The sequence below is a fragment of the Eschscholzia californica genome, unplaced genomic scaffold (assembly GCF_041429995.1).
Source record: "Eschscholzia californica isolate CP2 unplaced genomic scaffold, dmEscCali1.0.p SCAF_2, whole genome shotgun sequence".
Classification (NCBI taxonomy): domain Eukaryota; kingdom Viridiplantae; phylum Streptophyta; class Magnoliopsida; order Ranunculales; family Papaveraceae; genus Eschscholzia; species Eschscholzia californica.
This window is the reverse complement of record NW_028238309.1, coordinates 21263735-21284274: the sequence shown is the minus strand read 5'-3', so window position 1 is coordinate 21284274 and position 20540 is coordinate 21263735. Positions and strand designations below refer to the sequence as shown.

Sequence of the window (20540 nt, the reverse complement as noted above, 5' to 3'; positions counted from 1 at the left end):
ATCTTGATATAAATTACACATACATCACGCATCAGGTGTATTGTACTAGATTTCTATTCGGTTTTTGAGAATATAGGATTATACAAATACAATAGACATTATATATCACACGTCAAGGCACTATACTAGGTTTTTATTTGGTTTTTCTTTTTAGCACAAAAGGACTAGATTGTAATAAAAAATGAACTAAGGGACAGAGATAAGAAAAAACTTCGTAGATACTAAAGTTGTGAAGGAGTAGGGGCAAGCTTGTGTGCCGCTCCATTGCATTCTCCAGGATAAAAGAGTAATTGAGCCTGTGTCGACGTAAAACCTCAATTTCTTTTGCTGGACGTCACAGGGATAGCTGGTACTGTCCGATAGCAATCCAACAAGGATAGCTGGTGACCGTCCCATAACAATCCAACGAGCATCGCATAATCACTCTAGAGTGATTATATGATTACAATAGACATTATACATCACAACTTGGATACCTCATCAAGATAGAATTTACTCATACGTGTCCTGAAGACAATTACAAATTTTTAAGGTCACAGTACTATTAGGTTAATTTACATTCATTTACATCTTTATTAACAAAAATCAATAAATGATGAATTTCTATCCTCCACCAAGTATTTACTTGGTCCTATAGGTTGTAACATCCCAATTTTCCCTGAATGGGTACACTATCACTTGACCAAGTAATAACTTATGAGCTACCTGCTGCATATAAAGATATAGATTAAGGCTTGATGTACAGAGCTTGTTTTTTGCCAAGCGGAGCAGTAATATGATCTCAGAGTATCGTCTTTGCGAGTGTTAAAGTCGCCGTTAAAGTGATATCACCATAAGGTTCATCTTGCTTAACTTTAACGAGCCCACGACTCTTCAGAACCTATAACCAAATCAACTATTCAGTATTCACATATCCACTAGAATCATATATACCATCAATTTGCATTTATATGTTGGAGAGTTATTCGACGAAAAACCCGGAAACAAACCCAATGCATAACAAGAACGATAAGGAAATGAAGTATATGACGTGTGATTACCAAAGTTTCAAAGAACATTCGAGCACATTGTTTCCTTGACTTTCCTTCTAAGATCTTGTTCAAACTTAGATCGGCAAGTTGATCCTCCAACAATCCAGGTGCAGGAGATTGCTTCTGTAAGTACTGAGCCACAGCTCTGCAAGATAAAAGATGTTAATATGCGGCAAAAATACTTGAACAAGAAGCTCTGAAGTAAATGTATATACCTGGTCCTCACGGATAGGGAACCAACTTCTTCATTTCCACCATTACCTGCTATAGGAACAGATGTAAGTTCTGAAGAGAAATCATGTTTTGTTCTAAAACTGATTTAACCAAGAAAATATGTTCTATGCAGATAGTGTAATCCAATTTGTTTAGCTTACCTGCTGGTGTAGTATCTGCTTCCAAGAAACCAAGATCCTGCAATACGGAAAAGAGCATCGTATTAGACCATAGAGAAATTTGGAAACATTAGATGACTAGGTGAAGTGAAAAGGCAAATGGGTTATGAAATAAATCAGCTCTAGAGAAAGTGTGAAAACTAATGTGATGCCACTAAAAAAGAAAAATACTGACTTCTGCTTCCGAAGATCTTGATTCAGGAATATCTGAAAAGCCTGTTTCCTGTAAACCAATTTGCTCCTCCGACTGGAATGTTTGTGCTTCAGTCTCAAGGTCAACCTGCTGGGTAAGAGGTGTCTCTTCAAATGTAGGTATTGCTTCAGTTTCGACCACGTCACTCTGAGGCTCAGGTCTTGTTGGAGAGGTAGGAGTCTCTGCTCTTCCAGATGGAGAAGGCACAAAGACATCTCTAGGATAGTTGTCGGCATGGTGTTCCTCGTCTCTGGGAATCTCCATTTCCATATCAGGGTCAGGCATATGTGTTGGAGTTCTTTCATTCACAGGTTCTTCCACAGAAGTTTTATGAAATTTTGAAGAAATGAACTCTTTATCAAACATAGCTTGGAGTGTTGGAGACAGCCCTGCAACATAAAAAATGCTAGTAGTATTATGTAACTTACTGTGCCAGAATGATGTAAAATACAAAAGTCATGCTCCATTCAAGAACCAAATGTACCTGAATTTGTTCGTTCATTGAAAATATTATCCTTCTTCGACCAGTTGTTGAACTTCCAACAATCTAAAGCCGAGCAAGGAAGCTTATTTCGCTTGCACCTTAGATTGCTAGTATTATTCAGGCCTTTCTTGATGATTCTGTAAATGAACACATTGCCATAATCACTGAGTAACAACTAAATATAACATATAGATACCCACAAAAAACTCATGATTAACGATGACCCGAAATCAAACCAACTTACACATTAGACAACACCTTGGGCACGTCAAAATATTGTTTTCTCTTCCTTAATTCAGGTCTTCTAATCTCAACCTGTGGAGTTGGTTGAACAGCCATCTCTGTTGAAACACCTGCTTAACAAAAGCAGAAAGATAAACACACAAAAGCAGAAAGATAAACACAAAAGCCATAACATCAATTAACAAATAGCACAAAAAGAATTGGACTTTTTTGGATCAAGAAGCCTGAGCATGGGGATAGAAGTTTTAATTTGACATTGAAGGCATTAAATAACTAAAAACAATGAAAACAAAGAAGCATGAAGCACGAGAAAAATTTAAATAACTAAAAACAAGACATAAGAAAACAAACACGGAAAAATTGTTCATAGACAAAGAAGCACGAGAAAAGAAGTCACAATGAAAAGATAAACTTACCCACTGAAACATTTGAACGAGAATGAGAGAGAGACATTTCTGCTGCAACTGTTGTTGGATTTGAAAGCAACTGAAATTCTGCAGATTGTCGTCCAGAAATTGGCATATCCTGCAGCATCGGGGAAATGTTCTCCCTGTTTATGTTGTATTCAAGGGGTGATTGTTGGCCACTGACATTGTGTTGATCAGGAATTCCTAAAACGTTGTCTGAATTGAAATCATGGACTACATCACGCATAACTTCAGGTTCTGGAAGGACATTGTCTTCAGAAAGCATCTGAGTAGCTTCTGCTGATTGATTACTCTTCCCAGCTTCACGCATGATTTCGGGTTCTGGGATGACATTATCATCAGAATATCTCTGAGTAGTTTCTGCTGATCGACTACTCTGCCCAGCTTCTGAAACTCCCTCAACATTCTCTACTTGTACCGAAGAGGCACTGCGAGATAATTATATACTTTTTAATTGAAATCCTCAAAGCATATAAATGACAAAAGCTCTTTTTTGCGGAAATTGAGGCTTACTCCATTTCCATTGGTGTCGGCCCAAATTCAGGAATGTCTTCACGAGGAAATCTTTCGATATCAATATCCTGTATAAAGGAGAAATTTTACGAAATATCACAAGTTGTCATCAGTCCCATGGCATTCAAGCATCAGATGAAAATTATGAGAAAAATTCAGAACATAGTCGAACCTCGTTAAGGAAGAAAGCAACATAAGGATCTCCTTCAACTGGGACCTGATCTGTACACATGATGAAGATCACATCAACCAATAAGTTCATACATATAGTCTCAATTATTCGCAACTAATGCTGAAAGAAACTAATGTGAATCAGAAAACAACCCATGAACAAAACCTGTGATTGTAATTTCCTCTTGAGTTCTGAGATTGTTATCCATACTCCTGTTACATAATATGTACATAACATTATAAGAGAAATGTCTACTTGGTCTCAATGTATCAAGAGCAAACGTCTTACCCTCCCAAAAGTAAATCATCATCTAACTCCAAAGAGTCCAATTCAAATGTCAGTGGCAAAGTGATATCCTGAACTTGTGCGCATCGTGCCTCCTCTGGTAGATTTACTTCTTTGGATGAGGCAAAGGTAGCAATTCTGGTTGAAATCTCATTACAGTCTTGGTAAAGATAGTCAACCTTCTTCGAATATATTCGAACAACACCCAGCAGAAGGTGCCCTGACAACCGCAATGCTATAGGTACTTCTGGGAACATAATGCTGTCTAAAAAAGAGAAGAGAAAGGGAGAAAATTTTAAGATTAGATTTTGGAGAGAACCAATCTGATCAAAGCAGTTAGCAATTTGAAAGTAAGTACTGAGAAGAGAGATAGGGAACATAAAGACTTGATTTTGGAGAGAACTACTCTCGTCAACACGAGCAATTCGGTGGAAGTAAAATTGAGGCATAAAGAAACCTTCAAGTACCATCTCAACTTCATTGGAGAATTTGGTGAGAAGTTTGACAACAACCAAATAAGTAGAAAATCAAAAAATATAAATGATATATAAAGAATATACAATTTTCTGTTCTATTGAATTTCTTGCAACATGATGCTCCACTTAAGAATTATCGGTGTGTAGATACTAGAAACCATTAGCTCGTGTCGGGCACTTGGATACTAGTAGTCACTTCAATGAGAATAATGTGAGATTTTGTATGCACATTGGTGTGTGATTGCACCACGAATACCAATCCACCCTTAATGTCTTTTGTGTAATGCAAAGAAGGTCAATCCCACGGTACAAAAGATGCGTGTAAGAATAAGAATCAGGTCTCTAATGCAAGAAACAAGTATACAGTTGTCTCTTTATTTTTGCCTTCTTTCAGTAGATGTACTAAATAAGTCAATAGTTCATGGTGGTACGTGTTATCAGATATCAAAAGCTCAATACACATATATGTGCCGGAGACAGATGCCCACATATAATCCGAAGTTCTTGAACCGAACATTGCAGGGGGCGTCTTGGCAACCTTCGACATTAGTATAAAATTACTTGGAATTGTAGTGTTAAATCTTGAAAACTATTTCATATCTTTAAAAAAACATTGAACTTGAAATACTTATCAATGTGAGAATAGTCCCACATGGGAGAAGGGGTAACTAGCAACTAAGAATATAATGTATAGGTCCTCTCCAATCATTGCCAATTGGTTTTGAGTTGGATGGCGACAAACTTGCCATTGTATCAGAGCTAGGCCCACACGTAATAGGCTAAAAACCACACGTGCTCAACGTCACCCGAAACAAAAAAAAACACGTGTTAGGCTAACCACGCCACACGTGAGGGGGCATGTGAGAATAGTCCCACATGAGAGAAGGGGTAACTAGCAACTATGAATATAATGTATAGGTCCTCTCCACTCATTACCAATTGGTTTTGAATTGGATGACCACAAACTTAACAATCAAAAGGTCATTGTAGCTTTGTTGGCTAGGATAATTGGTTTCAACAAGAAAGTGAAATGAGTCTTTGCTATTGGGTATGATTTATTTTCCCTTTTTCCTATTAGACACAAATTTTATTTTACTAAGGCATTTCTAGGTCATTGGTTGGTCTTATTAACTAGTCCTTGTTATAGAGAATTTTCAATTATTGGCCTGAAAGCTTCAAGTCAAAAAACTCATAATTAATTAAATTTGAACAAAGAACCCACCTTTAAGCAAATACCATCACTTAACAAACATGAATCTTAGAAAAAGGAAATAGAAACAAGATCATAATGAGGAAGGGATAAATAAGAAGAACTAACCAACAGTTTTAGGGATATCAGTGACAGCAACTTGAGATTTACGGAGCTTATGTTGAAGATGAGCAGCAATCCAAACAGTTCCAAGAGGGCTTTTTCGAACGAGAAAAGTGTGCGAGTAGAACATTGTTTCTCTCTCTCTCTCTCTCTCTCTCTCTATATATATATATATATATATATATATATATATATCTGTGATTAGAGTTTCATGAATAGAACATTTACAAGTTTTAGAGAGAGAAAGAGATAATTTTTTAAGAAAGAGAGACATAAATTAGTGATGATGAAGATTAGGGTTTGCCGTTTTGGACAACGAATCGACTAGTGAAAGGTAAAATTCCAAACGACATGAAAAAATAAGAGCGGGAAGGCAATACACAATCGGCGCCAAAAATAATCGTGCCAAGGAAGGAAATCGTGTGAAATTACGGAAATGAATTTACCAGATCAGTCCTTAAAGTTTGAGTTAATTCCAACTTGGCCCTCTATTTTAGGTCGATTTGCTAGGGGCATGAATACGTTTTTTTTTTTTTGATGAGATAGGGGCATGAATACTTTTTTTGTTAAAAGGGGGCATGAATACTTACCATTCAATTTTCTTTTTTGATGAGATAGGGGCATGAATACTCACCGTTCAATTCAAATCTTTTATTTTTGACATGAATTCTATTAGTGGAGTACATTAATATATGGCCCCCTACTTTGTCACCAACTTCTTTTATGGTCTCTTTTTTTTCGTAAATTCAAATATGACCCCCTTTTTTGATGTAATTGTCCTAACTACCCTTTCTTTAAATCTTTTTTCAAAATTAAAAATAAAAATAAAAATAAAATTATAATTCCACCTCATTTCCTCTCCACCACACATCTCTCTCCATGTCAACTCTCTCTCTCCACATCACCTCTCTTTCCAACTCACCCCCCTCTCTCTCCAACTCACCTTCATCTTCTCCGATTGAAGTCGCCGGCCGGCGACTTCCCAAAAAAAAAAAAAATTTCTCTCATCTCTCTAAAAATCCGGCGAAGGGGGTTTCCCTTCGCCGGAGCCGTGAACAGACCGATCTGGTCTGTTCACGAGATCTGGTCTGTTCACGGCTCCGGCGAAGGGAAACCCCCTTCGCCGGATTTTTAGAGAGAGAGAGATGAGAGAAAAAAAAAATTTGTGGGAAGTTGCCGGTCGGAAAAATCTTGGCCCGGCGACTTTAATCGGAGAAGATGAAGGTGAGTTGGAGAGAGAGAGGGGTGAGTTGGAGAGAGAGAGAGGTGAGTTGGAAAGAGAGAGAGGGGTGAGTTGGAAAGAGAGAGAGAGAGAGGTGAGTTGGAAAGAGAGAGAGGGGTGAGTTGTAGAGAGAGATGAGGTGGAGAGAGAGAGGGGTGAGGTGGAAATAACTTTTTTTAAATGTTTTAAATTTAGAATTAAGAAGGATAGTAATGACATACACTTGAAAATAGGAGGCCATATTTGAATTTACGAAAAAATGGGGCCATAAAGGAAGCTGGTCACAAAGTAGGGGGCCATATAAGAATTAACTCTACATTAAATATGGGGCATCTCTTATTTCAAACTATCTTTTTTTCTCTGAAAGTTAATGGATTGTTTGGTCTATGTGAGTGTGATTTTACACAATCACATAACTGGTCATCTCGTGAGTTTGTCGACAACTATAATCGAAAAAAATTTGTAAGATGAGCGAAAAATGAACAACTACAAAAATTATATGATTTCGATTATTTTGGCTTTTTTTCTTTTTTTCAGGGAAGCTCATATGTATAAACACTACATTTCTAATTGTACATTAAAACAATGAGTATGTCGACGTGGACATCATTTGAGATAAGTACCTTATAATTCCCAAAAGTCAATTGGACCAAGAAACTTTGTTTCAATTTCAAATCAATTCAGTTTGAACACAAAGTTGTCTAATGATTTCAGTCCTTATCGAAAGAACTTCTTAAGAATGGATCAAGTAACCATCAAATCAATATCATAAAAAGTAAACTGTCGAGATAACAAACATTAATTCAACTAAAGATTAAGGCTTGTCTAAATTTGAACATGTCCAACATGGATCTATCAAAGATATATGTCAAAAGTGAGGAAAATGGAGAAGAACGATAAGTCAATATCATAAAGTAAATAATTAAGAAAGATCCAACCTGCTATTTATTCACTGATCTCTCCCCACCTGTTATCTCACAACAAAGAGTTAATCTCAAAGTTCCTTCTTTGTGAAGATGATGGCAATCAAGATGTTGGAGCTCTTAGCGAGTTAGCCGTTATGTGTTTATGTGGCAGGTGCTTAGTTGTAGGATCTTCGGTGAGATAGATGAACAAAAATATGAACCACAACAAAGATTGAAAAGTGTTGGTTCTAATAGCAAATATACACCATGCTTTTACCGTGGTCTTCATGATCACTGGGAGAAAGATTGTCTATGGGTAGACACCTCTTGCCTAATATCAAACTGCAGAGGCAGGAGGAAGTTCGGAGCGTCCCTAACCGATCGAAATTATGAGAAGAAAATTTTCTTGTGTTGTTTGCAACAGGTTCAGTTGGGTTGATAAGAAAAGAAATTGTCTTCGATGGATGTTACTTCGAGGAAGGGAGAAAGGCTGCAATCGGCCAAAGGGTCTAAGAAGCATTTTATCAAACAGTTTCTGCACAACTAAAATAAAAATACTTTGATTCCACTGCAGAATCTGAAAAACATAGATGGAGTTAAGAGATTAAAACCCAAATCTTAATAACTTACAAAGAGGTTGAAAATGGAATCTAGCCAAACAGAGAAAATATGCATATGAATAAGGAAGATGAAGAAGAGATACTACATCAACAAATCTGTCCAATAAAACATCTAAACTAAATCATTAATGTCTGAACTAAATTATAGACCGATTTATCCGGGGTGGGGTCTGACCATTGCCCGATTTTATTGACTACCCACGCTACCTCTAATCTGGGCAATAGACCGTTTAAATTTATCAGGACGTGGATGTCTCACCTCGAGTGTGGGAATTTCATTCAGGACCACTAGTCTTCCAACTTCAACTCTATCCAACCCAAACTGAATCATCTCGCTATTAATCTGGTCAGATGGAACAAACAGGTGTTTGGTCACCTCGACTGCCGCATACGCAACCTAACCGAGGCCATCCAAAACACAGATAGCTTTGAGACCTATCAGGATTTAAATAACAAACTAGAGGAAGCTTATATCCAGTTGGAAAGTCTTTGGAAAGAGAAATCCAGAAATGATCAGATCCAACTAGGAGACCAAAACACTAAGTTTTTTCATGCTAAAGCCATTAATCGCAATAGGAAAAATCGTATTTTGGCCATCAAAGATAACAATGATTGTTGGATCCAGGAAGCCTCTGATATTGCAAACATCTTCTCTGCCAATCTGCGCAACATCTCCACTACTGTCGACCCTAGTTTCTCTAATGAGCTTCTTGACCTTTTTAATGCTCAGATTACCGATAACCAAAATCTTGTCCTCACTCGTGTTCCTACGGAGACGGAAATTTATAACTCCGTCAAGTCTCTTAAATCTGATGCAGCCCCAGGTCCGGATGGTTTCCCTCCGTTTTTTTACCAGTCAAACTGGATACGGTGAAGCCAGATATCATTAGGCTAGTCTCTGAGTTTTTTCTTCATAATCACCTGCCTGAGCAAGTCAATCACACCCACATCTGCCTTATTCCCAAAACCAAAACTCCTCAGTCGACGGCCGACTATCGTCCCATTAGTCTTCTAAACACCACCTATAAAATCATTACTAAGATTCTGGCGAATCGCCTCAAATTGGTTCTTCCTAATATCATTTCCCCGTTTCAAGCGGCTTATGTTCCGGGTAGACAGATCACGGACAACATTATCATTAGCCAAGAAGTGGTTCATTCTTTCAAACTCTGCAAGGGCTCGAAAAGCTTCTTTGCTCTCAAACTTGATATGTCTAAAGCTTTCGACCGGGTTGAATGGTCTTTCCTTACTACTATCATGAGGCGTATGGGCTTCGACTCTAAGTGGATTAGTCTTGTTCACACTTGTCTCTCGACTTCGACCATGGCTGTCCTTATAAATGGTCGTCCGGGTCCTACCTTTAATGTCAGCAGAGGGATTCGGCAAGGATATCCCCTCTCTCCATTCTTATTTACCCTTGCCATGGAAGGCTTGAGTCGTCTTCTGGAAACCAATAGACTGAACATGCCGTTTCAAGGCTTTCCTATCCCAGGCACTAATATCAACCTCAAACACCTTCTCTTCGCGGACGATTGTATTATCTTTGGTCATAACTCTTTGGTCAACATCTCCTCGCTTCAGAGCATTCTTGATATCTTTTGTCAGGCGTCGGGGCAAATGATTAACTTCAATAAGTCTACGATCTTTTTTCCAAAAACACCCACCCGAAATTCAAACGAATGATCATTCGTAACTTTAAAGTGCATCAATCCTCCAATCTCGACAAGTATCTTGGCACTCATCTTTTCATTAGTGCCAATAAAAAAAAAGCTTTTTCTGCCCTTACTACTCAAATTCAGAATAGACTTTCTAAATGGCAGTCCTCTCTCCTCTCTCCAGCTGGTCGCTCTGTTTTTATCAACACAATAGCAGCGGCCGTTCCCCGATACCAAATGCAATGCTTTGCCATCCCAAAAGGTATAAGTAATCGCATCGAAGTTCTTCAAAGAGCTTTCTGGTGGGGAAAACTCCGTTCCATTCATACAATTAACTGGTCGGCTATCTGTCTCCCTAAAAAGCTTGGAGGTCTGGGTTTTCGTTTCCCGTACCTGGACATTCAAGCCTTTCTCAGTAAACTGGTCTGGCGCCTTCTTAGAGATCCCGGCTCCCCGTGGGCTGAGATACTCAAAGCTAAGTACTTCACCAAGGATCATAAACCTAAAATTGCTAAGAATCACCACTCGTGGCTCTGGAAATCCCTCTCCAAACAGGTTGATAAAATGACCAAATTAACCTTTTGGGATATTAACAAAGGTACGAATATTAGTATCTGGCATGATTACTGGATCCCCAATCATCCACCTCTCATTAGTAACCCCACTAATAGTACTCTCACTGTAGTTTCTCAGCTGATTAGTAATAATACGTGGAACTTGACGATCTTAACTCAATGTTTTAATCGTGATATCTGCAATTCTATTTTGAGCATTAACTTACAGGAACAGACGGAGGATATACCCAAATGGTCACTCACAAAATCAGGTAAATACTCTATTAAATCTATGTATTACTATTTTCGAACTGAACACTATCCTTTTGAACAAAAGGAATGGGCCTTCATATGGGATATGCATATACAACCTAAAATCAAACTATTCCTCTGGAAATGTTGTACTAACAGCCTACCGGTTAGAGAGAAAATTGGCAAATACGTGGACAATAAATTTAACTGTGAATTTTGTCAAGACACCGAAACAACGATTCATATCCTTTTACACTGCGACTTGGCACAGGTGATTTGGTTCCATTTTAATATCATTTCTATCAAGATTACTAACCTTCTGGACTGGATTATATCTTGGAAAGCTCTTGACGAATAAATTAGCAGTCTTTTTGCTCACACTCTTTGGCAGATATGGAAAGCAAGATGTGATAAATGCTTCTCCAACTCTCAGATAGTTCCCATGAAAATCATAGATCAGATCAAATGTTCTGCTCATGTACCAAATATCCACAACATTAACAGAAAGATTGATAGAACTATACCATGGTTGCCACTAATACCGCCCTATATTAAAATCAATGTAGACGCCTCCTTTTTAACTGCACAACAATTAGCAGGGATTGGCTGTATTATGCATGATGACCAAGCAAACTTCCTTGCGGCGATGGCATGTAATGTTCGAGGACAAAATGCTGAAGAAAGTGAATGCTGGGCGATTATTAAAGCTCTCCAGTGGTCCATGAAAAAGAACATTCAGTATATACATATCGAAAGTGACAATAGCAACATGGTGCAATGTCTTAACAACGAGACATCATATATATCCTGGCAAACAAGCAAAATCATAGACAAAGTACATCAGCTAGAAGCTCATTTCTCCAAAGTGATCTACACTCACATTCACAGAGAAGGAAACTACAAAGCGGATCAATTAGCCAAGTGGAGTCGGATGCATGTGGGTTCCTGGGTGTGGCTGTCTCTATCTGACCTTCCAGTCTCTTTGTACCAATGTTGTGCTTAGGTTTCTTTTGTTTGTGTCTTTTTCTTTTCTTCTCAAAAAAAAAAGAACTAAATTATAGAAAAAGAATTATTTCCTATTTGGCCCCCTACTTTGTGACCAGCTTCCTTTATGACCCCCTATTTTTCGTAAATTCAAATTTGCCCCCTATTATTAACACCGTTAGTTAACTTTAGTTGTTAATTTTTTTGTTTCCACAATTTCCCTTGTTATAAAGTGATTTTGACAATCAAATTTGGCCCCCTTTTAATTGCGGGTTGATTTCAAAAAAAAAAAAATCAACTTAGTTAGAAAAAATTAGGGGGTCAAAATGAAATTTGTTCAAAAAACATTAAAACCACTTCTCTCACCTCTATCTCATTACACTCTGGTCCACGTCCTAAACCGCCACTTCATCATCTTCTCCGGTGATGGTCGCCGGCCGACAACAATTTCCGGTGACCACCAAACTAAAAAAAAAAAGAGTTAATTCCTATATGGCCCCCTACTTTGTGACCAGCTTCCTTTATGGCCCCCTTTTTCTCGTAAATTCAAATATGGCCCCCTTTTTTCAGGTAAATGTCATTACTACCCTTCTTATTAATAAATTTAAAACATTTAAAAAAAATTATTTCCACCTCACCCCTCTCTCTCCACCTCATCTCTCCCTACACCTCACCCCTCTCTCTCTCTCCAATTCACCTCTCTCTCTCTCCAACTCACCTCTCTCTCTCCAACTCACCTCTCTCTCTCCAACTCACCCCTTTCTTCTCCGACAAGGTGGCCGGCCGGAAAATTTTCCGGCCGGCCACCTTCAAACCTAAAAAAAAAAAAAATTCTCTCTCTCTCTAAATTTTTTTTTTTAAATCTCTCAACTCTCTCTCTCTAAAACTCCGGCGAAGGGGGTTTCCCTTTGCCGGAGTATCTGTTCGTGAACAGAGCTGTTCACGAACAGAGAGCTGTTCGTGAACAGATCCTCCGGCGAAGGGAAACCCCCTTCGCCGGAGTTTTAGAGAGAGAGAGTTGAGAGATTTAAAAAAAAAATTTAGAGAGAGAGAGGAGAGAGAAAATTTTTTTTTCTTAGGTTTGAAGGTGGCCGACCGGAAAATTTTCCGGCCGGTCACCTTGCCGGAGAAGAAAGGGGTGAGTTGGAGAGAGAGAGGTGAGTTGGAGAGAGAGAGAGAGGTGAATTGGAGAGAGAGAGAGGGGTGAGTTGGAGAGAGAGAAAGATGATTTGGGAAGAGAGGTGAGGTGGAGAGAGATAAGTGGTGGAGAGGGAAGTGAGGTGGAATTATGTTTGTTTTTTTAATTTTATTTTGAAAAAAGATTTAAAGGAAGGGTAGTTAGGACATTTCCATGAAAATAGGGGGTCATATTTGAATTTACGAAAAAAAAGGGGGCCATAAAGGAAGCTGGTCACAAAGTAGGGGGCCATATAGGAATTAACTCAAAAAAAAATGAATTTCTTTGTCTCTCTTCTTCTCTCTCTATTGTCTCTTTCTTCTTCTCTCTCTCTTTCTTTCTCTATCTCTTTTTTGGAAATTAAAGCAACCCACAATTAAAAGGGGCCAAATTTGAATTGTCAAAATCACTTTTTAACAAGGGCACTAAAGTTAACTTACGGTGTGGGGTCAAATTTGAATTTACGAAAAAAACGGGAGCCATAAAGGAAGCTGGTCACGAAGTAGGGGGTAAAATTGGAAATAACTCATAAAAAAATCCTAACTAAATCTACAAAAATCTAAAAAAAAGTCGAAACATATATGAATGAATGAAAAAATGACTCACCTTTTCGGAATATGGTGTTGAATGAAGGATTTTGAAGCTCCAACCCAGGGCTTTGGCTTCTCTCTCTAAACAACTAACCCTAATCAATGTTTCTGCCTCGAATTCTCTGTTTTACCTTCTCTCACTCGCCTTCCCTCTCCCCTTCCTTGTCTCGATTACTCTCTAACTGTAAAGGGTTTTGGCTGCCTCTTCTCTGTCTCGATTACTCTCTGAATGAATAACCCCCACTAAATGTCCTTTTTTAGAAAGATTTTTAGCGCACATTTTTCCGCCAAAAATTCGCACACTTATATCCAATTTCATCCGTAATTTTTGGGACACAAATAGTCCTAAATGGTCCCCACTGCGGTTTAATAGGGACATACGTGAAAATTGTGTGTCCTAGTAAGCCTATTTTGTGTAGTGTTATTATCCAAGTGTCGTTCGATAATTTGTGTACGGAGTTTAAGAATGTACTGTGAGTGATGGCAAAATCTAACTGGGGGCCAAATAAAAAATGGGGGCCAAAACAGAAATGGAGCCAAATAGAAAAGATTAAATATATTTTGGTCCCCAATTTGTAACTAACTCTATAATTGTCCGGTCGTTCATTTGGCCCTTAAGGGCAATTTTTTTCGGAAGTACCTTTGGGAGCCAGAATTGAATTATTTTTGAAAAAAATTTAAAACTAAAACCACCTGATCTCCTTTAATTTCCTCCACTTCATCACTTCATTTCATCTCAACTCCATCTCATCACTCTACCTTACCGTATTCTTTGGCTAATGTCGTCGGTTGGTCAAAATTTCTGCCAGAAGTTGAACTATTTTTCGCCTTTGGGGGTCAATCGAATTCTCGAACACTTATTGGGGACTAAAACGGTGAGTTGATCACAAATTGGGGGCTAAAATGAACCCGAATGAAAATGAGATTTCAAGTGTAATCCAAGTTATTATGTGTTTATTTTATCACAATATCAATATCTTTGTCTTTTTGAATTTTCTTCACTGTTGTCAAATTCACATAAATAAAGGTTCAAGTATTTCATCAAAAAGAAAATATTTATTTCAAAACACCATCTGTGTAACAAATTCACATAAACATTCCATGAAAAACAAAACATTGTCTTTAACAAAAACAAAATATTATCTTAAAACATCACAAAATATTGTCTTCAAACGTCAACCAAACACAAAATATTGTCCTCCTTGCAGCTCCATTGTTTTATGCTGTTGTGGTTCTTGTTGTGCAGTTTCAGCTTGCCCTTGTGCTATTTTGGACCCCTCTTCCCCTTCTCGCACCTTCCCGACTTGCCTGGGGTGGTTATTGCTGGGGTGGTTTTTGTTGAGGTTTAGTCTGACTCACAACCCTTCTACTTGAAGATGCATGCCCTGATGTGGGACCCATAGGTCCCATGTAGGATTTTTTTGTTATGTCCATGTAAAGGATATGTCCTTTCGGTCTGAAGGAGTGTTCTTCGACCAAGATGACAATGCGCTCAATTTGACGAATAGGATTACGATGACTTTATCTGAAAGATCATCTACTCCAGTCTAATTAGGGACCGTAATGCTTAGCTAAAAGCCAACTACGACCGGCGGATCACTTCTGCGATTCGCGGCTAATATCGACTGGATCCTACTATGGGTTACACTAAAGAGTGGTGACTTGATCGGAGAGAGTTGATGATGTAGATTGTTGCGGAAGCGTTAAAGTAATGGAATCCACCATTAAAACTAGGTCGAGAAGCCCATGTGGCTAAGGATGGTCTCGATCAGTTGAGTAGAGGGAACTGGGCAAAATAATGGATTAGATCCTGTTTGATAAGCCCAAAAAGTGCGGAAAGAGTGCAGACAAAGATAAAAAGAACCGGGCCTGAAAGAAGGCTCGAGCCAAAAGGTGATAGACCATATGAAGTGGGCGGCCAGGCCCAACCCATTAAAAGGGTTCTCCTGAGCTGCCACATTAAGGAGTCCAGATGGGATGGAAATTCCATCTAGAGTCCTGCTCAGAAAAGGTTTCTGAGACTTATCTTTTCTGGAGATCCTATTTAAGAATATGAAACCTACTCATAAAGTCTTAGCTGACATTAAAGAAGGAAGATCAAGTCAAGCTACTCGGGTGTCTCAAGTAGAGGAGCTACAATTTGGAACTATTATCTTCCGAAAAGGCGTTGGAATTTAGTTCGTGAGAAAGTGATTAAGGTAATCTTCTTTCTAATTCTAGTTCATCTTTAGTTCTTGCATGTGATCCTAAGTAAGGATCACTTACTCCAACCATTTCCCTCAAAGATTTCATCCATTGATCACCATCAGACAACATGAATTTCTCCCAATCAAGTGAAGCCCAGTCAAAAGCTTTTCCAGTTTGGCCCTCAGTTTGACTAGAGGCTTGGACTGACGGTTTACCCATTTCCTTGGGATCCCCCACGTCTGACTCAACTTAGTTCCCTGTTTCATTTCATTGCAACTTAGGATTCCATCTGAACATCAATTCCTTTGCCTACATTTGGTTCTCTTTCAGTACCCTGTTGCGTTGCAATTTCAGACTGAATCTAGATATCCATAGGTCCTCCCCATCTGAATCTCTTTCACTTCCTTATTTCACTGCATTTTCTGACTTTATCTGGACATCCATTTGATCATTTGTAACCACATCTAGTTCTTTCAGACTCAATCTGGACATTAATTGCCAACACGACCACATCTTTTTCCATTCAACGACTTTTGTATGTGGTTCAGTCATATCAAGAAGACCGATCACTTTATCGTCTCTTTTTGAGGTCTATTTCTTCACAACAACCTGTTAAAGATACATTATTGCCTTGCTAGTCCACCAACCATTTTGCCTCATCGTAGCCTTTAATTTTCTCCTGGATTCTCTTGGTGGTGGAGGGATTTCAGGGCATTTTGTGTAAACATATTTATGATAGATATTTGGTTAGTCTTGTGGGATTCGAACTTCAAACAAGGGGTTCCGACTTGTATCATCCATTATCTGAAGTAGTTATGTCTCGAATACACCAACCTGATTCTCGCTTTCTACAATCGACCAAAGGTTGATAGTAACACCTCTTCCTAGCCCAATTTTTTTGTATACATTATATCCATCAGAAAGTGGATTGTTTTGAAAGAAAGACTTGAATGTCTGGAATCATGAATATCTCTCTTCCAATATAATTAGATGGGACTCACGTCAATCATATATACATTTTCCTTCCACTCGCCATCAAAATGCATGATACTGTTGACAATCTTGAACATTTTTAACCCACAGAACCCTCAAGATAGATGAGAATCTCGCCAATACACAACAGAAAGCCCTATAAATAGGACAACCTGCGTCGATTGAATGCACAAGGAAAAGAAAACTGAACAAATATGTAGTTGCGTTGGTTGAACCAACTATGATAAGAAAATCTTACTCCGGTTATAGAGGAAGAAGAAGTGCTCCCGGGGTCGAATTCCCAGACAATTATGAGGGCCAAAATGATGAGTTGGTCACAAATTGGGGTTCAAAATGGAATTAACCATATTATTATATTACGATTGCGCAGTTGGTGGATGTACTCCAAAACCTAGAGGTCCCAAATTTGAATTTGATCAGAGGTGGACTCTATGGTTTATTGAACTTGAGTTATTAAAGGGTATAAATAATGGTCGGGTGGTTGTGCCTTCAGGAGTTTTATTAAAATCGTAATGGCAGTTTCAGCGATATTCCATTATTTGATGTATCAAAGTCATAAATGAAATGCAATATGTTATTTAAAAAAACATATTATACTACTATTATTATATGTTACTTTATTATTATTATTAATCTAATTGTAATGATAATAATCATTATCATAATTATTTACTTCTATTATCTCCTTGTTAAAATGTCCACAAGTATGTCTCATATTTTCAAAGACATCTTCCCTCCGAAAGCTCTCCACGTTTAGGCTAAGATTTCCACTACTATTTATAAAACCAAAATGTCTTCAAATGTCTGTGATTTCTAGTTCTAAACGAATAATCGAGATAATAAAAGACATATATAAAATGTCCAAAACGAATAACACAAACATTTGAAGACATTTTAAATATCTCCAACCAATAGCACGGGCACACCCACCAATGACCACAACCATTACTCTTTAAGTCTTTATTTGAGCAACCTATGTAGATGAGGGAATATGTTGGTACTTCTCATTTTTGTTTTTCTTTTTGTTTGTTCTGCAGAGCTACCAGGCTTCCTTCTCTACCAATTGTTCTCTATAAAAAAAATTTCATTGCTCCTGATTTCATGTCCATACTTTTTTTTTAAGGCTATGTCCATACTTTTGTTCATTTCTTCCAAGTCTTTTCTTTATTTCTTTCTCATTTTTTTTGTTTCTCTTCTTCTCTAGACTTAGTTTCCACTTCTCGGTCTATACTACTTATTGATTAATGTAAAAAAGTCCCCCTATAATTGTGAGTGCATGGATTTAAAAAGGTTAAATTTATGAGAGATGCTTGACAAAAAAAAGTTCCCAGCTGATGTGGCGGTTGTGATTTTCATCTCTCAACGGCCTAGATTTGGTCAAAGTTTGAAACCACACCCGCCACATCAGCTGGGAACCTTTTTTTGTCAAAATCTTTTGTAACTTTATCATTTCCCTAAATTTATAGTGTGCCACCCAAGAAATTTTTTATAAGTTTACGTGACAAGTGTGAAAAGTGGATCACTAGACTATCTCTTTCTTGTTTGACTTTTGACTATAAATTGATTGAATTGCTTACGTGAAATTAAGAGATTTTTTTTTTGATGAAAGTGAAATTAAGAGATTGTATCATTGTAGTGTCCTTCTGAAGGTCTTTACAATAAATATTGCTTCATCACTTTGAAGATTTAAATTGAATTTTGCATTGGAAATGGTCTTTTAAAAAAACCTTAAGTCTATTGTAGGAGTTTGTAAGCATAATAACCAAACGAACAAAGAAACAATAAGGAGACGGGAGGCTTATGTGAAAAGAGATTCTAAGCATATACAAATTCTGTGTATGACTTTTGCGTAATATAACATATAAGAATATAAAGTTAGTACTTAAGTGCCAGAAATGGAGTTGCATAATATCATATGGTCTAAAATCAAGCTTGTATGCAACACAAAGGGGCTACTAGTGTTGACACATGACAGTGAATTTATCGATTAAGAGCAATGGACAGACCGAAGGCAAGTACGAACCAACCCAAAATGAAGTAACCCACCACTCTTGTTGGTCCTACGTCCTCTTCCTCCTGCCAACATATAACCACGATTTATGATATATCTAATGTTAATGTGAAATTTCTTTGAAAAGTTGCCTAATCTTTACAATCTAACACAAATTCAATATGTTCAATCAATGTGGCATATTAATGAAATAGAAGAATTGGTAATGAAAAAGAATTCAATATATGATCAGTTGTAAGGGATGGATAGTGGTCTAAATCAGGGCATGCCTGAGTCGAGTTGGACTCTTAAGAGGGCTCAGGTAGCTCGACGAAATTCGCTCCACTCATGATAGTAATTCAGAGAGGAAAGGGTTAAGAAGCATACTGGTGGAGGTGGAATCTGTGTAGGAGTTTGTGTTATGTCTGATTCAAAAGGCCACACGTATCGATCTGATTTTTCAATCCTCGACAAACTCCAGTCGTATAATCTTCTCTCCTCTTCTGATGATAGAATCAAATTCGACTCCTGAACAACAATCAACAGAACTATTCAGAGTGATGGCATATCATTCTCTATTTAAAAGAAGTATTCTATCATCTTGTTCAAATCCGTTTTCTGTTTTCGGTTTTGAGCAAACCTTTAATAATTCTAGTTTGTTGCTAAGTTCCTCATCTTCCAAGTCTTGGTTCATTAGTTCTTCACATTTGTTCTTGTATGCAGCTCTAACCTTGCAAATTAGAAACACAAGACGATCGAGATGAATTCGGGGAATTTGTTCTTAAAAACAAAATCATGATCTCAAAAAATTGAGATCTCTGAAGAACTCAGACCTGATCATATGAACATCCTCTTTCAATTCCAAGCCTACCATAGTGATCAGTTTCAGTAATAGCTGCAATCTAAAAAAGTAATCAATCAATAATCAAACTCTTTTGTCTAAACAATAAAAGTGGAGAGAAAGAAACAAAATGGGTAAACTTAAAAACAGAGTTTTACTTACGAATTCCTCGAAGAATCTTTTCGACATTCAAAGTAGATATAATGGAGTAAGGAACCTTTGAAGTTTCAACTGAACTTTCTGAATCATCAACTTCTTTTGTTTCTTTTGTTTCTTGTGGGACTTCAGTTGAACTTTGGACCTGAAATTTCAGCTTCTTCAGTGAAGGCTTGACATTGAAAACCACAAGCTTTGATATCGTCCTTGATGTTAATACAGTGGCGGCATCTGATCTTGAAATGCAGATGGTTGTTGCTGCTGATGATGAAATGGCCATGGTAGGGGAACGGTTGTTTCTGTTATTTTCTTACTAAGCATGGTTTTGTTAGAGCTAGTTTTTAGGTAAAGAAAGTGCTGTTTAGAGAGAGAGAGAGAGATAAGGCTAGATATACCAACCAATGGAATCTTATCCAACAACTATGGCTGGATTTGAGCACTATATTTGGTGTGGAATCATAGATTCATAATTTGTGGGGCAAACAAAAATTGGACCTTAAGAATTTGGGAAAAATATAAAGGGTCTCAGGTAAGTGTAAAACAAACCCAAAGAGGACCAGGACTGAAGGACCATCCAAACTAAGAGCATCTCCAGTGCAACACTCAAACTTTAAATCTCAGAGTGCCACATTGGATTTTTTTAGAGTTTCTCTTCAAAATCCGTCTCCAATGCTACACTTAACTTGGATCTCTAAAATGAAGTGGCGGTAGTTATTTTAGAGATCCTTAAGAGGACACTCTAAATTTAGAGTGTCTTCTTGAGGATCTCTAAATGCCACATAAGCAAATCAATAAATTTTATACTAAAATATATATTTTTAGAGTTTCTCTTAAGTGTTGCATTGGAGAAGGTTTTCTAATAGAGTATCTCTAAATAGCCAAACA

General features: G+C 37.7%; 2 protein-coding genes and 1 long non-coding RNA gene across 4 annotated transcripts; all 3 read right to left on the bottom strand.

Annotated features, from left to right (window-relative positions):
- Positions 1-473: 473 nt before the first annotated feature.
- Positions 474-5936, bottom strand: LOC147556856 (sister chromatid cohesion 1 protein 3-like). 2 transcript variants are annotated; one of them, XM_086657826.1, is made up of 13 exons: positions 5536-5936; positions 3745-4006; positions 3622-3668; positions 3457-3506; positions 3285-3352; positions 2760-3199; positions 2345-2453; positions 2101-2237; positions 1599-2005; positions 1406-1442; positions 1247-1295; positions 1041-1176; positions 474-880 (listed from the first exon to the last, which is right to left on the bottom strand). In XM_086657826.1, exons 1-13 carry the CDS (start codon positions 5801-5803, stop codon positions 782-784), a joined length of 2109 nt encoding a protein of 702 aa, XP_086513952.1. In that variant the 5' UTR covers positions 5804-5936; the 3' UTR covers positions 474-781. The 2 variants fall into 2 exon arrangements, with proteins under 2 accessions (XP_086513952.1, XP_086513953.1); XM_086657827.1 differs by having other exon boundaries at positions 1247-1292; positions 5536-5931.
- A 1586-nt stretch (positions 5937-7522) lies between these two features.
- Positions 7523-13799, bottom strand: LOC147556855 (uncharacterized). Its single transcript, XR_015233621.1, has 2 exons — positions 13425-13799; positions 7523-8413 (listed from the first exon to the last, which is right to left on the bottom strand). It is a non-coding gene; the product is annotated as an uncharacterized LOC147556855 (long non-coding RNA).
- A 4667-nt stretch (positions 13800-18466) lies between these two features.
- Positions 18467-20096, bottom strand: NDHU (Chaperone DnaJ-domain superfamily protein). Its single transcript, XM_086657822.1, has 5 exons — positions 19662-20096; positions 19492-19553; positions 19299-19388; positions 19046-19186; positions 18467-18744 (listed from the first exon to the last, which is right to left on the bottom strand). The coding sequence occupies exons 1-5, from the start codon at positions 19933-19935 to the stop codon at positions 18649-18651; spliced, it is 663 nt and encodes a 220-aa protein (XP_086513948.1). The 5' UTR covers positions 19936-20096; the 3' UTR covers positions 18467-18648.
- Between the last annotated feature and the right edge of the window lie 444 nt (positions 20097-20540).

Bases quoted from the DNA above. Each gene is read 5' to 3' on its own strand.
- NDHU (XM_086657822.1), bottom strand. From the start codon at position 19,935: ATGGCCATTTCATCATCAGCAGCAACAACCATCTGCATTTCAAGATCA. The intron at 19,554-19,661 runs GTAAGTAAAACT...TTTAGATTGCAG, and splicing joins AAAGATTCTTCGAGGAATTC to CTATTACTGAAACTGATCAC. The intron at 19,187-19,298 runs GTTTGCTCAAAA...ATTGTTGTTCAG, and splicing joins ACAAACTAGAATTATTAAAG to GAGTCGAATTTGATTCTATC.
- LOC147556856 (XM_086657826.1), bottom strand. From the start codon at position 5,803: ATGTCTCTCTTTCTTAAAAAATTATCTCTTTCTCTCTCTAAAACTTGT. The intron at 2,238-2,344 runs GTAAGTTGGTTT...GTTCATTTACAG, and splicing joins CCCAAGGTGTTGTCTAATGT to AATCATCAAGAAAGGCCTGA. The intron at 1,443-1,598 runs GTCAGTATTTTT...TCCGTATTGCAG, and splicing joins CAAGATCTTCGGAAGCAGAA to GATCTTGGTTTCTTGGAAGC.